The 18606-nt window shown below is 40.1% G+C and overlaps 1 protein-coding gene across 1 annotated transcript in view; it reads right to left on the minus strand.

The window, feature by feature from the left end:
* DHRSX (dehydrogenase/reductase X-linked) overlaps positions 1 to 18606 on the minus strand; it is a 171058-nt gene that overhangs the window by 107558 nt on the left and 44894 nt on the right. The window contains exon 3 of the mRNA XM_082058708.1: positions 10205 to 10273. Within this exon, the coding sequence (XP_081914834.1) occupies positions 10205 to 10273 (69 nt within the window). The remainder of the gene's footprint in view (positions 1 to 10204; positions 10274 to 18606) is intronic.

The raw sequence follows: 18606 nt of genomic DNA on the forward strand, positions 1-18606 counted from the left end.
AAGTTAACTTTGGTGCCAGTACTTTACATCACCTGGTAAGTTCTTCTTCATCTAAACATAAAAATGAGTAGGTAAAATCTCTACCACCAACACGCACTTCAGGATGTGCACCCAGGGCATGGAGATGAGACCCCAGGCTCTGCCCCAGCGTGTCTCCTGAGCAGCCTGCACAGAGGCAGGAGCCAGACCTGAGAGCTCCAAGGGGCTGAAGGACATCTGTACTCAGCTCCAGTCAACTCCTCAAAGCTGCTGCAGCCACAATGTCCTGCCCACCCCCATTCACATACTCTGCCAGAACAGTAAGTGGGAGCCAGCAGAGCTAAAGGGCACCTAATGCACCCTGGGGCCCAAATTTTCACCAATAAATGCAAACATGAGCCTAAATTCTCTACTTATTACTACACTGAGATGAAGAGAAAGTCCACGTGGCTTTGCTCTGCTCCACACAGATAGCACAAGTTGCCATTCTCGGATGCCTTCCTCCGGCACCACGCAGTGTACAATCATATGCTCTGCTCATCCACCTGAAGTGGGAGACAGGCAGAGGGTGACGTCATTTTCACTACTTGAAACTCAAGATTTATTCAGACTTAATCTTTATATATACCCAGGCTGGTTAACACGAAGGCACCAGTTTGAATTTCAGATTTATACAAAAAGTCACTGTATGGCAGTTAATTGGATACTATGTGAACACTGCCACAAGTTCTTTTTTTCAAGCAAGGGCAAATGTACTATTTTATCCTGCTAGGAGGACACACAGAAAAGGATGCTGCTTTCTGAATAGCATGTTACCAGAGGTACAATTCAAGTAAATTAAAAAAAAAAAAAAAAAAGAAAAAAAACCTATATTCTCTCTATAGAACAGACTGAAAGGGCGCGTGGAGAGGCAAACACAATGTAACTATATATCACTGGTAGCTGTCAAGGTAACTACAAGATTATGATTTCAGACTAAAAAATCATTTCACATATCTTCTAAGATACCAGTCTTCAGCCAGTCATTTGATATCATCTCAACTGGAGGAACAGCCTGAGTTAAGATTCTCAGGAGAACCACTCACTACATCAGCCTTTTAAGACATGCACTGGATTTTTTGACATCTCTCTCTACTAGCTATGGCCTATGCTTTATAAGCATAAGGCCTTCATGGCACTGGAGATGTGCTTTGCCTTCTGCATTCAGAAACAAAACTCTTGAAGGAAATCTCGTTTGAAGACTTAACTTGGCCTGGGGTTGAACAATTGATTTTGCATAATCTCAAAGTAAAAACAAAACAAAACAAAAACAACAAAAACAAAAAACACCCCCCAAAAAACCACAAAAACAAAACCAAAAACCAACAGGTTGATGGAATCACAGAATCAGAGAATCACAGAATGTTTGCGGTTGGAAGGGACCTTTGGAGATCATCTGGTCCAACCCACCTCCTAAAGCAGGTTCACCTAGAATAGATTGCACAGGAATGTGTTCAGGCAGGTTTGAATGTCTCCAGAGAAGGAGACTCCACAACCCCCCTGGGCAGCCTGTTCCAGTGCTCTGTCACCCTCAAAGTAAAGAAGTTTCTCCTCATATTCAGACAGGGAAAGTAGTCTCAGACTCAGATGAAATAAACTTTTCCACAGGACGTCTCCATTTTGTGGAATTTTTAAGCAAAATCTTGTTTTAAACAAAATACTTGAGGAGGTGTGGTCTAGACAATAGAGTAGTGAGGTGGGTTGCAAACTGGCTTAGGGAGAGAAGCCAGAGAGTGGTAGTCAATGGTGCGGAGTCTAGTTGGAGGCCAGTATCTAGTGGAGTGCCCCAAGGGTCAGTGCTGGGGCCAATATTATTCAATATATTCATTAACGACTTGGACGAGGGAATTGAGTGTACTATCAGCAAGTTTGCTGATGACACCAAGCTAGGAGGAGTGGCTGACACGCCGGAGGGCTGTGCTGCCATCCAGCGGGACCTGGACAGGCTGGAGAGCTGGGCAGGGAATAACCTGATGAAATTTAACAAGGACAAGTGTAGAGTCCTGCATCTGGGCAGGAACAACCCCAGGTTCCAGTATAGGTTGGGAGATTACATATTAGAGAGCAGTGTAGGGGAAAGGGACCTGGGGGTCCTGGTGGACAACAGGATGACCATGAGCCAGCACTGTGCCCTTGTGGCCAGGAAGGCCAATGGCATCCTGGGGTGTATTAGAAGAGGGGTGGTTAGTAGATCGAGAGAGGTCCTCCTTCCCCTCTACTCTGCCCTGGTGAGACCACATCTGGAATATTGTGTCCAGTTCTGGGCCCCTCAGTTCAAGAAGGACAGGGAACTGCTGGAGAGGGTCCAGCGTAGGGCAACGAAGATGATTAAGGGAGTGGAGCACCTCCCTTATGAAGAAAGGCTGAGGGAGCTGGGTCTCTTTAGTTTGGAGAAGAGGAGACTAAGGGGGGACCTTATTAATGTTTATAAATATATAAAGGGTGAGTGCCATGAGAATGGAGCCAGACTCTTCTCAGTGGCAAACAATGATAGGACAAGGGGTAATGGGATCAAGCTGGAACACAAGAGGTTCCACTTAAATTTGAGAAGAAACTTCTTCTCAGTGAGGGTGACAGAGCACTGGAACAGGCTGCCCAGGGAAGTTGTGGAGTCTCCTTCTCTGGAGACATTCAAAACCCGCCTGGACATGTTCCTGTGCGACCTCACCTAGGTGTTCCTGCTCCAGCAGGGGGATTGGACTAGATGATCTTTTGAGGTCCCTTCCAATCCCAAACATACTGTGATACTGTGATACTGTGATACTTGCAAAATTCTCTTTAAAAAAAAAAGTCCTTTATAGCACACATTTGCAAATCAACACAAAGAATTATAAGCAGCAGCTTATTAATTCAATAAGATTTTAAGATCTAGATTCTAAAACAATTATTATCCTTGATAGCACAATAGTCTGATACATAAGAAACCCAGAACTAATTGGGATGAAAAGCCTTTGATACAGACTGACCTGAACCACACTACCACATTTTTAGTCAATCTCTTCTGAAGGCTGGGGCACTTTCCCTGCTTTATTTTGCAGATTTGAGTGCAAAAATGTTTCCCTCCCTCTTTCACCAATAAACAGTTCCATCAAAACAGGCAAATCTCTAGAAAATATTCTGCCTTCATGAAAAATTGTTCCTCTTAGACCCATGGGATTTTTGCATGGACTGACTTCCAAGTATAAAATAGGAGAAAACCTGCAAGATTTTAGATTGGAAAATGAATTTTTCACCAACCCCCAGTTCAGAAGCCCCCAACTGCCATGACAAAATTTTGAACAGCAGAAATTGGTTTTTCCCTTATACTATTTTTTTTCCTTTCTTCCCCTCCAATGTATACAATACCCTTTGTGCCAAAAAAGAAAAATAGTTTTCCTATATTTAACTGGCACTTCTTGCATTTGAGTTTGTGCCCATTGCCTCTGGTCCTGCTATTGGGCACCACTGAGAAGAGCCTGGCTCATAATTCATTTAAGAACTGGGAAATCCATTCAGAGCTTTGATTCTTTGCCATTAAAAAATGGCCCTCAAAACACAAGTTAAGCATGGACATGCTAGTGTTGGCCCTTAGGAGGTGCAGATGCTCCTCTCTGGCCGCGCTCCCTCTGGAGCCTCACTGTAGTGCTGCGAGGATGAAGCTGACAAGGAAAGACCAGCACTGCCGACACGCTCAAGTGGACCATGATCTGTTGGTTCACATGCAGCTCACACCTGGAAGGATATGCGCACAGCCTGTAAGTTCTTCAAATACAGGCTCTGCCTTTCTCACGTTTACTTCAGGCCACAAATTCTCCATGTTCTTGGCAGCTGGATCCCTAGCACAGAAGCTGATGGCATTTGCACAGAAAATATTCTACTCGTTATAAGCAAATTAACTTCTAAAGACCTACATGTAACCCATAGAAGCTAGGACTACATAAAGGAGGTCTTGGAAGAGAGATATGAAAGCATTCCAGAGAGAGAATAAATTGCCTTTTTCTTGGCTTTGCCTTTCAGTATTTGCTGGCAATTTTCTTGAGAACAGACAAGGTCTGGAAATAGCTCATGCAACTTGCACGCAACCACTGCTTGGACTGAACAAAATAATGGCATACTGTGGGAGGTGTCAAACCCTGGAGTACCTCTATCTGGCCACTGCTTGATAGCATGGCACTACAGGTACATAAAAGAGGATCAAATTCCTGTAAAGGGGTGAAATGGCCTTTCAGAGGCAATTTCCTTTTGAAATTCCATTTCTCTGGTTTGCCTTCAGTAGGGCAGCATAATCAGCAAAATCCTAACCTCGGAGCTCTGGTCCCATTAGTCACACAAACCTCCGATGATTTACAGTCAGAAGATCATTTCAAGACATCTGAAAGGACTTGCTATTCTGCCTACAGCTACACCTGTGCACTTCTTTGTCTCTAAGTTTCAATTAGAAATAATTTAAATAAGAGAAAATCATGTTTCCTAGTGGCAGAGCCTGTTAATGAAATATGTTTCACATCTCCAATGGAAATGGGAATTTAGGAAACCAACAGGCAGAGCTTGTGCCTGCTTTATGAATACATTTTATAGTTGAAACACTTTATCTCCATCTCACTATTCAGAACTGCAGTTTATCTTTAGCTCTGTGAACCATCCTCATATTGTTCCTAATGTCTGAAATGCCACTCTTTTAACATGACAACTCAATTTCTAAGGTGTCTTAAGAAACACAAAAAATAGGGGATTCTCTATTATTTTAATTGTCCACAAGCACTGAGGGCGAAAACCTTGTAACACATTACACTGAAAGTCAAAAGGAAAGCAAAAAGGACACAAGCAAGCAGGCTCAATAAATTTATCCATGTTTTTGAATCAGAATATTATGTAAAACAAGCAGAAAAGCAGGACAATTGATTTACAAGCTATTCACCTAAATGATTTTATCAGAGGGCTCTGAAGATACCTTTCCATGGATTAAAATCTTTCCTGCTTAATATGGAGCAAAAAGTCACCAGCTTTACAGGGGAAGAGAGGTAAGTGCTAACAGCACAGAGAAACTGTATTAGCCCCTGTGTTAGTTACTTGGACTCTAGGAAGGGGTCTTTCATCCCTTGAGCACGTGGAGGATCCATTTCTTACAGACTTGGCTAGGTTTAACACAGCCACTATTTTTCAGATTAAAATATTTTCATACAGCTTGAATATACTTGATACGAGCTTAGGTGAGACTACAGAAAGAAAGGAAATCGTAATCTTCAGGGCAAGGCTTTTCTACACTTCATGAAATGACAAAGCAAAAGAGCTCTGCAGTTCCACACGGGGTCCTGAAAAGTGGTACACTGTCAGATCAAAACTTCTGTCTTATCACCACTCTGTCTTTCAAGATATCTTCATGAGCCTGGCATTCAGTTGTACAACTCTGAGGGCAGTCCTTGGCCTGCCAAAGCTAAATAAATACTGGAGACAATGCACTAGTATGAAAAAAGAAACCACGTAGATGGAAACTGCACTGTTACTGCTAGGAAACTCTTCAAAACAATCCTACAGGTCTTTCAGCATCAGCAGCCATGGAGAAAGGATATGTCAATGGCAGGATGTGGTAGAAAGGACAGAGTAGCCACGTCAGGTCTTGCCACAAGCTTAGGATGTTATGGTTTTACACCTCAAAACTACACCATGAAAAGCAAATCTGACATGAGCAAGCATAAACTCACACAAACTTACGCACACTTACAGAAAATACATCTCAACCACAAGTATTTTCTACTATTTTTGACCACTTTGAGGATGACTTCCATAACAGCCTCATACCATGTCAAAGAAAAAGTCCCGGGTGACATTTTAGCACATCTTAACAAGGCATTAGTCTTTGCTGAACTGATTTCCACAACTCTGGCCGATGTGCTGGGAATACCGCCATTGACTCTTGGGCAAAAACAAAACAAAAAGTTTGGAAATTTGGGAACTCTCAGCAGCTGGCTTTCTCTAGCCCACAGGGAAAGCCAACAACAAATGGTCTGGTACAGAGTAGAAAAACATGGACTGTTTTGTTAAAACTGGTGCCTGACATACAGAAGCATCAGTGGAGTAACCACCCATGAGAGACATATTCTACAATTATGCTTGGTATCAGCTAGATGACTCCTTCTTTTGGGTAAACTCTTTGATCCCGGATCTGCAATAGCAAAAAAAATCTCCTTGCTTGTTAGCAGGTTATACTACAAAAGAGAGGAAGAAAATTTGTCATCTCCTTATTCCCTGGCTAAGCCATATGTAGCACAAACATCGCAAGAGAAAGCTCTTGGAAAAAGCTAGGCTTGTTGAATGCATGTGAATTGCAGTGTTTTGAAGGTAATATCATTCTTCCTACTGCTTGGCCCACGCTGTCTTGATGTGGGTCAGACTGTAAATGAAACAATTTGGTTGCCACCATGCTAACTTCGCATTCCTCTGACTCCAAGGGAAGAAAGTCTCTTCTTTCCTTCTCACCTGGCTTCAAATAGAAGTCCCATGAATGCTGTGGATTTAGCACATAGTTTTATAATTGTGGTTTTGTTTGAATTGCCACAAAAATGTTGGGTGAGATTAAACACAGACTTCTCCTTTTGAAGCGGTCTGTCCTTAATATGATTTTTACACCATGTTTTCTCACTGACTTTTAATTTTTTTCTCCTTTGAGTCTAGTTGCAACTCCAGCTCCTACACTGCAGTTGTGGGAGCCTTTCCTGGGTACTAAGTGATATTTATGCACAAACTTTTGCTAATTGCTGATTCCATTGGCATTCATGAACCTATGCTGGAATGAATGAAGCTTTCATTCATGTTTATATATTAGTTTCCAACATTTGTATGTTTGTAATCATCAGGCTACAACCAGCTTTCATTTGCAGAGATGCAAACTGAGGGTAACTGAGTCAGGAGATATATTCTATTGTGTACATGGAAACATCTTTCTAGTATCATTGAGAGTTGAGTTTATCGCAGAAACTTCCCAGTTCCATAACTCAATGTAGTTTGTTCAGGACTGGTAACTATGGTTATGGCTATATTAATGAGTGGTTTGGATCAAAAGAAGTCAATCTCTAGAGCTCATTTTGTGCTGGGGACCTGACACAGGCACTCTACAGGTCTTTAGGATTCCTAGTTCAGATAAGCTCTAAGTTTTCTCATGTGCACTAATGCCCTATTACTACTGCACCTCCCAGGCTAGTTCTGTCCAAAGCGAATCCAGGTCAGGACCTGCTGTGCCCTTCGTGATGCGAACCTGCACTCAGCAAGCGGGCAGCAGCTGAGTGTTGCCTGAAAAGTGCTCTCCTAACTAACAAACCCTCTAACACAGACACACCCTGCGTGCAAACTTGAGACTTACACAATTAGAATATCTCTGTGGCAATCCCTAGCCACCAACAATTTTCCCAGCCATATAATTGCTACTATTAACAACACAAGTTCCCGCTTTAACAAATGAAAGCAAGATAAATGCCCACATCATTCTGGCTACTCCCAGCTTTGTGATTCAGAGCGTAGCAATCTGTTGCCCTTGGTCTTTTGGAAATAGTGCCCACATTATAATTTTAATGACAATGCAGCACTTCTGGTCTGTTCTGGATATGTGAGGGCTTTGATTGCTTTACCATCAAGGCAGTTCTGATGGTCAAGTGAATTGGGTCTAATATGCCCCAAGGACCTGTACTTAATTCTCCTCCAGTCAGCTACACACCTCCCTCCTCACTCTTTACACTTAGTAGTAGATAACTCAGCACAGAGACCTGAAACCTAGGAGAGTACTGGAATTTCTGGTGTAGCACCATGAGAGAGGGTGGGTGGTAGGAAGAGGTGATGTGAGACATTACTAAAATCTTCTGTGTCCTTCAGCATTGCTGCTTTGTGGGGGATGGCTGCAAACTGCCTTCCTCTTCAATACTCTACCATCTTCTGACATTGGCTCTGGTTTGAATGCCTCCAGCATGGGAAAGCAGGCTTCCTGCCTCCCTGCATTCAGAAATGTTGTCAGTCCTTTCTTCACGTCTTGCCATGCCGCAGCAAAAAAGCATCACCTGTGTGCATAGCTTTTTTATTACTATCTTTTATCTCCTCTGAAACTGTTAACATGTTATTGCTCATCAGCTGTTTCATAGTAACCGTTTATGTACAACCTTTCAACCTCCCTTCTCCCTGAAATAAGTGTAAACTGTGTCAAGTAGAACTACTTACCCTTAGATAGCAGACAAAGCCCCAGACAAGACAGTGGGCCAAAACACTAATTACATGCATTCAACAAGTCTAGCCTTCTCCCAGAGTTGTTTCTGAGGATGTTTATACTGTGTATGGCTCAGCTAGGTAACAAAGAGAAGACTTTTACTCCCTTTTGCTGTCTAACCTGCTAATGAGCAAGGAGATTTTCCTTGTTATTAGAGAACTGAGATCAGGATAGCAAACCGATGGCACCCACTCATACAGTTTGTCCATGGTAAAAGAAGGACAGCTATCCTAACCCTTGATCACACCGGCTGTCCAGCGATACTGTTTTGAGTAGTTCAAGAGTCCAGTATTCTAAATGGAAACAGTTTCTGTAAGCAGTTTTTTCATATGGGCCACGGAAAATGCTCAAAAAAAAAAAAAGGTCAAAATAACTGGTAATGTATCTACAGAGTGACTGAAGAGATGTGAACTGTAGCTTTTGAAAAGGTGAAATACTTGCACAGCTTAGTCCTGCTCGCAGTATCTACACACACATCTCATTACAAATGCAATATGCAAATTCAGCAATAAGAAATAAGACAGGACTGCTGCTCAGACTCACACAGTTCCTTCATACTGGATAATGCACTTGCAAATACAAATATCTCTCGATCAGTGAGAAATTCTGAAAAGCCAGTACTCTTCCAGTGTGTTTTTAGGCCAAATCTATCAAGGCCTGAGATTACTAAAGCCTCAGTCATTTTAATTACAATAAGGAACAACTTCAGTCAACTTCAGATACAATTTCAGCTTCCTTAAACTGCCAATTGTATCCTGACAAAGTTTATAACTGAAGGTTAAAGCTTACTTAATTCAGAAAAATCAAGAAAGACTGTGGCTCTAGAAAAGCCTGTGATCACACAGATGTGAGAAATTAAGACAGACCCTGTTTTATTCAGCTTTATGCAGGTCACGTGACATAATTAATTCCAAATGATTTTGGTCTCTGTACAGAAACTTCCAGCAAAAGATTTAAATGATGCAATAATTACCTTTTTCCTTTCATGATACTTCTGACTATGCCTTAATTTATGATGCTTTTAACTAGCATACATGTATCCTGAGGCTATGATGGGTGCACATTTATTTAAGTCAAAAGATAAATCTTAATGAAAGGTTTTTTTACACAATAATTAACGTATTTTGATCATCATAACAGTAATTATTAGACACACAAAAACAGAATCAGATTTCAGCAGAAGCCATGAAGGGTGGAGTAGCAACACTGCCCTATTATTTTGCCAAAAATGATACATCAAAGTGGCAGCAGTGAATCATCGTACACTACTAGGAACTACACCCAGTAAATCCAAGAGATGGAAATATTAGATGCACTAGCATCCGTCATAAACTGCAAATTACAACCACACAGCAGATAATATGCAATATGCCTTTTCTCATAGTTACCGAGCCATGGTTTCCTTATGCCTCTCCCAATACAATAGCTCTCATGATATTAAAGGTCGATCTATTTTTAAGAACACAGTTTTATTTTGTGAAGGATTAAAAGCTCTCACCATTTGTCAGATAACATAACTAGCCACCCTTTCTTTTACAAACCTCTTAACTCCAAAAAACTCACTTTTTTAATGGGATTACGCACATGATGGGTGGCAGGACCAGCAGTGAAAAAGAACACACCCACTCTTACCTGCTGTCATCCTCCCGTTAGCAGAAATGACTAGTGTTCTGATTTTCTGCCCAGCTATTAAATCGTTGTGCCCAAACACACGTACAAGCAGACTGTAACTTGCAGCCAGCCCTTTTGCAATCACATGCAGTAAGGAAGTCAAACAGAACTGAAAATATTTTTAAAAATATCCTACTCATCCTACCTCTGTGTCAGATTTACTTCAAGAATTAGTTTTCTCAAACTAAAAAATGTTTAACAATACACAAGAGCACCTCTTCTAAAAGAAGATGTCAACAAAAAGAGGGGAATAAAGAGTTCCTTAAAGAAAAGGATGTAGTATGGTACCTTTTCCAGTCAAAGTTTCCTCTTGTATTTTCCTCACCGCTTCTTGGCCTTCAGTCTCACTGTTTCCAGCTATTACAATAGAGAAATGGAAAATTAGTGATGCAATCAACTTAAGGACAGTGAATATAAGCACGCCACTATGAAGATACAACTACAGTGTAAAACTGGTACAAAGTTTTAAGTGAGAAGGCTTGATATGTTATTGTCAGTCAGCACAGGTTTTCAAAGAGGTCTGTACAAATGCAGTGTTGTTCACATTAATTCTGCGTGTTTATCTCATTTATTCATACAAGATGTGACCATCTGCTGGCTGGACCAGCTGAATTGAGATGCGAATCTGTGAGCCAAGTGAATTATATCACATCCAGATTCTACAAAAGCTTCACTATAGGTTAGAGCAGACCTCCCCTGGCTCTTTTTCCAAAACGAAGAATTTCACAGTTGGAGGAAAGGCCCCACTAGCCTGGCCCAAACACTCAGGAAAAGTTTTACCAGCACTAACAGAAAATGTGATTAAACATCAAATAAATGCCTTCTGTGCCATTCAGCTTGGGTGGACAGTTAACAGTTGTCTGGCAATCATTTGATAATAATTTATATCAAAGGACAAAATAAAAGCACAAGCAAAATATTGTGCTCGGTGGTACAAGTTATTTTTTTTTAATGAAGTTTAACATTCTATTTATCCATCCACAAATATTTTCCACAGCATGAGGCACCAAAATACGTATTTTTGTTATCTAAATTGTATATAAATGCTTATACTTCTTATTAATTTCATGAAGTTGCCTTCTCCATTACCTGATTATACAAACTTCTGCCTTGATTTCTATATAGGCTTTATCTTGTGCCCCTTGACAAGTGGCCTGTCCTCTCATTCACTGGTTAGCTATGCAGCAGAAATTTCAGGTTTTCCACTTTTTTTTTCTCACTTCATTTTTTAGTGACAGAGAATCAGCTCTATCAAAGGTTAAGGAAATATTCACAGCATCACAGAGTAAGGTGAGCTTGGAAGGGACCTCAGGAGGTCATCTGGTTCAACCTCCTCCTCACATCATTTGGTGCATGCTCCTATTTATTTTAAGATGTTAGAACATGCTTTATAGTGCTATTAAACTGGATTAATTTGATCTCACAGATAATGTGTTCAAAAAGTAGGAGTAAGCCCTTTGAGACAGGTCATGCGTCATCCATCGGCTGCACTAGCTGCAGGCTCGGAGCACTGAATGGAGATTTTTGGAACAACCCAATGACTTTGAGGAGGTAGGCTAAGGCATTCTTTGGAGGATGGAGTTTTTGCTGTGGTTCTGCAGTAAAAACCAATGATTTGCAGCACACCTCTGTTTTTATGGTATGTAAGAAGACTCATTATTTACATAAATAGCCAAAATAAAGACATTTACCATTCCAGATACTGAAGAGAAAATAATTCTCACATGAAACCTGAAGTCATACCGGTCCATAACTGTTCTCTATAACTTCCATTAACTCTGGAATTATATTGCTCAGAAACAAACAAATAAATGAGCACACAGAAAAAAGCAGACATTTGCAGTATACTCTTCTTGCTGTTGTTATTTTTCCCCTTTAAAACCATCCAGCCTTATACAGAACAGAAACATTCAGCTTGGTACTAATTTCCAGATATAGACACAGCATCAACAAACAAACCCTCCAGTGAAACTTCATTTCTGGGGAAATCTGTGCACAGGAGTTATGGGCAAGGGATCAATTTTCCTCACAGTTTCACCTCAAGTGATGTACTAGAGTAAGATTTCAAACTCAGTGTGTTATTACACCGGATGGAGTTAGGCTAGAAACAAAACCACTTTGATGCCAATTCTGTGAAGGTCTTATTTGATTCCTCTTTCATTCAGCACTCTGCATGCAAAGAACAGGCTTATTAAAGCCTCCAGTGTCTTGATTTAACTCTCAGTATGTTCACTTAATTTGTTCTTTTAAAAGAGCTTGTTTTCACAACAAATTTTAATTTTCTTTATTTTGCTGTTACATAAATGGTTATTCATTAAAGCTCAGTGCCTTCCAAATGAGCTCATTTATTCATATTTGCATATTTTTCACTCTAGACCACTGGGAAAAAATAATTATTTTGCTAAACAGTAATTTCAAATCTCTGTTTCCAGCCTGATTCAACAGAGAATTTAAAAACCAGTTTCTGGAGGCCTGAGTATTGCAAAATTGAAATAACCTCAGTGAAAGCTGCTATTGTAATAGAGGCTTTTGAAATACTTCTTTCAAAGAAAATCCTATAAGAAAGAATAAAGACACTGAGCCAATGACCAAAATCCTTAACAGAAGTTCAAAGACACCAATATCAGAAAGATACCATAAGTCCAGGAGAGTAAACTGTGCTTCTGAGTTAGCTTAAGGAGATCAGCATCCTCTTGCTGAGGATGGGTGGGAGAGGAAAGGGCCATGGCACTGTTCTACTGCTTCTCTCCTGGTAGATACTTCTGCCATCCTCGAAGCAAAGTGAGTGGTAGGCATGAAAAAGAACAAGCCCCTTTTAAGCACCACATTAATTATTTGAAATTCATAAATACCTTTAAAGTCACCAAGCTAATGCAATTGGCTTTAGGTAAAAAAAAAAATAAAAAATAAAAAATAATTTGTATCTTCTTGATGAAGATGAGTTACTGAAGGTCACAACTTTCAAGTGCACTGAACAGGAGTACATGGTCTGAACTAAGGATGGGGACAGTTTACTATACAAGGGTCAAATTCTTACCACTATCAGCTGGTTTAGATCCTCAGCAGCATATTTGTAGTGAGCCTTTAAAAAACTTGGTGACACATAGAACCCTCTGGTTGGACTTCTTCCCAATGACTCACCATAATTTTCACATTTTTGATGTGCCAGAATTCATCCATGTCAGAATTTATCCATTTTAAGCGCTATAGCGTCTGTAGCGTAAGATCTGACTACTCTGTATTTAAGTGGTTTTAAGGGGAGGATAAGAATGGGAAGACAGACCATGTTTTTTATATGCAGTGAGGGAATCTGAACAAAAGCTTTGAGAAAAGGGATTCAATGTCTTGAGAGCTTAGATCATCAAAGTACCCCAAACCATAATAAACTTGCTTTTCATGCTAAGTTAAACTGTCTGTTGGGAACTCAGAATAGATATAGTTGTCTCAATAACTGTCTATGCAAGCTGTTCAGTGCCCTATTTGTTGTTTTTCTTCTACTTAGTCCCCACAGAATACTGAAAAAATCAGGTGAGACTGGTTCAAAAACAATGCTGACTACAATCAGTTCTGAAAATAAAACTAATGACACAAAAATTTATTCAAGTCTGAACGGACGCACCTGTATAAAACAAGATGACATTTTAATGACATGGAAAATCCTAATTCTTAGCATAAAACTGAAACTCATGTTGGCCAAAAAAAAAAAAAAAAAAATAGAAGATAGATTTAAATATAACATTTAGTCCAAAAAATTACTCTTGTCTTCAACATTCATCTACACAAATACCACTAGTCAAAAAGCATTTATCTAAAGCTGCCACAGAAGTATATAGACAAATTCTTATCCACGCCAATAGGCTTTGGATCTTACCCTAAAGGTTATGCTCCATCATCTTAATCACTTACGTAGATCCAAACTCTAAAAATTATTTCAGGGATTTCAATAGAATTATCACAGAGGATTGCTCAGCCTGAATAATAATGACAAAAACACAGCCCATAGAAACCCAGCTTGGCTGGGGAACATTTACACTGTCACTAGTTAAGGGGTCCTGATGCATCTCTATGTATTCTTTATACAATATTTTTAATTTCTTTGAATGTGAAAATCTCTCCAAAAGAATAATTGCTACTCACACTCATAATTTATGGACAAAATTGATCCCAGTAAAAAAGAAAGACCTTTTCCAATTGCTGTTTTGCAAAACTAGAAATTTGTAATCTTGACGTTTCAAGAGAAAATACTGCAGGGGATTATAAAGAACTTTAAAATAGTTTGTGAACAATGATGCAGCCTGTAGAGCTTAAGGTTGCCTGGAGAGAATAAAACCACAAACCAGAGTTAGTAGGAGGAGGATTTCCCAGCTTTCAGCAAGGTAACACAAAAACAAAATACAAAAACTTTTTGAGATAACACCAAGAAGACGCAAACCACCCAGGACGTGGTGGTCCAGAGAAAGACCCGGTCCCTCCAGCCTGGAGCCCGAGAGCTGCCTGTGCACCAAGGCACCCTCAGCCTGCAGTGAACCCCGCTGTGGCAAACCCCGGCACATCACCCCCCAGCCCTCCCCACTCACCCCGGCCTCTGACAAGTGCAGCCCCCTCCTTCACCAGTGCCTGGGGAACTTGTCTACTTGAGGTAAACACTCATCTCCTGAATTATTTAGCCGTAATTATGTATCAGTTAATCCCTGAAACAATTAATGACTTTCCAGGGTTTGCAGCCTGCCCCATGGCCCTCCTTCCTCCCCTCTGACCACTTGAATTAACCAAACTTCAGATGTGGTGCCCAAACTCTAATGTATACATGTATCACCAGGATAAGCTTGCCAGGATGGTAATAAATTCTGTATAGATGTATACCGTCTGATTAAGGAGTTGCAGAGGGTAATGGTTAGGTGTCTTTGTGCAACAGAATATAAAAAAGATTCCAACTGGAAATTCAAATTAAGGTGCCTTCTCAGAGTAGCATAATCCTCATTATGACTGAAGAGGAACTGATTTCACTGGAGTGCCAGCCTGAAGACAGAGCTTGCAAGAGCACCCACAAAGCCTCAAGAGAAAAACAAAGTTGTATCAGTTGATGTTATGAGGATTATGATTTTGTGAGTTTGCATGGCACCACACAACAAATAGCATGTGCCTAAGAGAGAGGAATGACTGCCCCCAAAAAGATCTGAGGATGAGAAATTTGAACTCAGTACAATATGAGTGATTTTTTTTTAATAAATTGATAATGTCTTCGATAAAAAAAAAAAATTAAAAAAAAATTAAAAAAAGTCTTGTTGAGGAAAAAGGAATGTAGATCTTGAGTGTCACCCACCAAACTTCCAAATCGAGAATTTGTTATTCAATAAAGGCAGGTATTAGGAAGTGACCTGGTATAAAAAAATCATTGAGAGAATGATACAAAGCTTCCACATGCACAGAGACACCACACGTCCTTTGTCATCCTGTTCGTCATACACAGCCACAATTAAATACGTATGTTTTTGACATGAAAGGCAAAAATTTCATTCTAAGTGTTCCCTTTGAGAAAAGAAGCAAAACTGAATAAGGAAGATAATGTCAGTTTGCAAAGAGAAAATAAATCATCATTTCATCATTCTCGCCCCAGGCTTCAGAAACCCAGCTGTTCCAATGAGAAGGTAAGTAGGATCCTGTTTATCAAACCAAGTGCCCTGTTTCCAGCAACAACCTGTAGCAGGTACTGAAGGAAAAGGTATAAGTGACAGCATTAATTCCAGGAGTGGTATTTTCCAGTACACTCTCCCAGTAGCAAGAAGCTTCAGAGATTTCCTGAATCAAAGGGCACACCTTGTCTCTCAATGAATCTGTCCTCCATTACGTCATCTAATTGCACTTTCAATTCATTCAAGCACTTGGCCACCAAAGTGTTCAGGGACAACAGGCTCTGTGAGTTTTGACGCACTTCATAGAATCCTAGAATCCGGCAATGGTTTGGGTTGGAAGGGACCTTAAAAATCAGCTAGTTCCAACCTCCCTGCAATGAGCAGGGACATCTTCCACTAGACCAGGTTGCTCAAAGCCCCAACCAACCTGTTCCTGAATACCTCCAGGGATGGGGCATCCACAACTTCTCTGGGCAGCCTGTTCCAGTGCCTCACCAACCACACAGTGAAGAATTTTTTCCTCATATCTAATCTAAATCTACTCTGTTTCAATTTAAAGCCATTGCCTCCTGTCCTATCACAACATGGCCTTGAAAATGTCCCTTTCCAGCTTTCTCATAGGTCACCTTTAGGTACTGGAAGGCTCCTTTTAGGTTTCCCTGGACACTTCTCCAGGCTAAACAACCCCAGCTCTCTCAGCCTGTCTTCATAGGAGAAATGTTCCAGCCCTGACCATTTTTGTGGCCTCCTCTGGACTCATTCCAACAGGTCCATGTCCTTCATACTGTGGGGACCCCAGAGCTGGACACAGGACTCCAGGTGGGGTCTCCTCAGAGTAGAGAAGAGGGGCAGAATCGCCTCCCTCAACCCGCTAGCCACACTCCTTTTGATGCAGCCCACTTAATCACATTATAAAGTTGTATATCAGCAGTTTTTTTAGTTTTTTTCTAATTATTTTTTTGTTGGATGTTCTCTAGTTTGTGTACAATAAGATGGGGAATAACCACTTCTCATTCACATTCATAGTTATATATCACACCTTAGTCATCTGTTTGCAAGCGGTAGAACCTTTGTTTATTAGCTCTGCCTTGCGCAGAGCCATCCCATTCTCCTCACCATCCCTCTTTTTTTGCAGTTTGACTAAACTCCTTTTGATTATTCACAAGAGGATGAACCTATGATTTCTACAAAGGAAGAGGGACTCTTCATGTCCTGTTTTCATCTTCTTTCCTGCCAAGTAATAAGATCATATTTGCCTTTATGACTGGCATTAAATATCAAATATGATGTGCAAAGAGCTTTCAACAGTAAATCACAATTTAGATTCTATATAAATATATAGGTGTGGTTGTTTCTCCTCATATGTAGTATTAATATTTGCATTTACTGACACTGTATATTTATCCATTCCTTCATAACTCAGTCATTCAACTTTGTGTGAATTGTTCCCCATTATTCATAGGGGTTAAGATTTCACAAGGTACGTCTGGAGACGATCCAGTCCCACCTCCTGCTACAGCTGGTTACCCCGGACCATGTCCAGTCAAGTTTTTAGTATCTCCAAGGATGAAGACTCTCTGGGCAGCCTGTGACAGTGTTTGACTCTCCTCAACATAAAAAAGTGGAGGTTTATGCTTCAATGAAATTTCCAGTGTTTTGGTTTGTGCCCATTGCCTCTTGTCCAGTTATGGGCACAACTGAGCAAACCCTGGCTCCATCTTTCTTACTGTCCCCATCAGGTCTTTATACACATGGAAAATGTCCCACTGAGCCATCTCCTCTGAGGCTGAAGAGCCCCAGCTCTCTCAGCCTCTTCTTGTGTGTCAGAAGACCAAATCCCTTAATTATCAATAGTCAGATTAATTTGGCTATCCTAAACACATCCATGCAAAATGCATCATCTCACTGCTCACCTTTTTTCTGTAACTATCTTTAATAAATGTACTGAACATATGCCTATGGGATCAGGAGTTCCTTTGCTCCAAACCAAAGCTTACAAATAACTCCTAAACATTGCTTTCTGTCTCCTAATCAGTTACTAATCTACAAGACATCTTTCTCTTTTCTCAAGGTAACCTAGCCACTTGAAAATCTTTTGGCATGAACCTTGCCAAAAGCTTTTGAAAAATCAAGATTAAATTAATTCACACAGTTGTTAGACTCTTCAAAGCATTTAATAAATGCTTAACTAACAATTTAAACAAATGTGTAGAAAAAAATTGCACTAACTTTTCCAAAATTTATCATAACATATTAAACTCTGTATTTTTATAATGCCTGATATTTTTTTCAATATAAAAATCACACTCACTGGTCTATGCACAACATCCTTCCTAAAACTGCTCAACACTCATATTTGCCCACCACACACTTCTGTAGGAAGGATGATTTAAGGACCTATGTAGAAGACAGCAGTCTTGAAATACTTTTATGCTATTGAGAGATTATGTTTTTAATCACAGTGGCTTGTTTTAGACTGTTTTAAATTCTTTTCTGATAGGTGGTACAGTATTTATACTGAGTTTATAATAATTGCTGTGCTATTTCTAAGCACTGTACCTTTTTTAGCTTCTCATTTTACACCCTTCTTTTAGAAGAAACAGTGAACAGTGGTTGCCTGTACAGAATACATTTTCACATTGAAGACTCAAAATCCATTTGGTTGTTCCTCATAAGGATGCTTCTCCGTACCATCGATAAGCTTGTTTTCCTCTAGACCCTTCAAACTTTTATGCTATCCATTTTGAAATAGGCAGACCAGAACTCAACACAGCATTTAAGGTGCTGGCACACAAAGGATTCATGCAGTTGAATCAACTCATCTGTTTTATTTGTTCCTTTTCTAAAATTTTCTAATATTTGTTTTAGTTTCTGCAAGCTATTGAGCACTGAGTTTTCATAGAATATTTCAATCCAAAGATATTCCTCCAAGATGATGACAGGGTCAACAGAGAACCCATCATTTCTTTTTCTGGAGTTAAGAATTTTCCCTATGTCCATCACTTCGTATTGACCTACATTGAATTATACATGCCTTTTAACACTCAGTTTCTTATG

Source organism: Streptopelia decaocto (genome assembly GCF_964273445.1).
Source record: "Streptopelia decaocto genome assembly, chromosome: 1".
NCBI lineage: Eukaryota > Metazoa > Chordata > Aves > Columbiformes > Columbidae > Streptopelia > Streptopelia decaocto.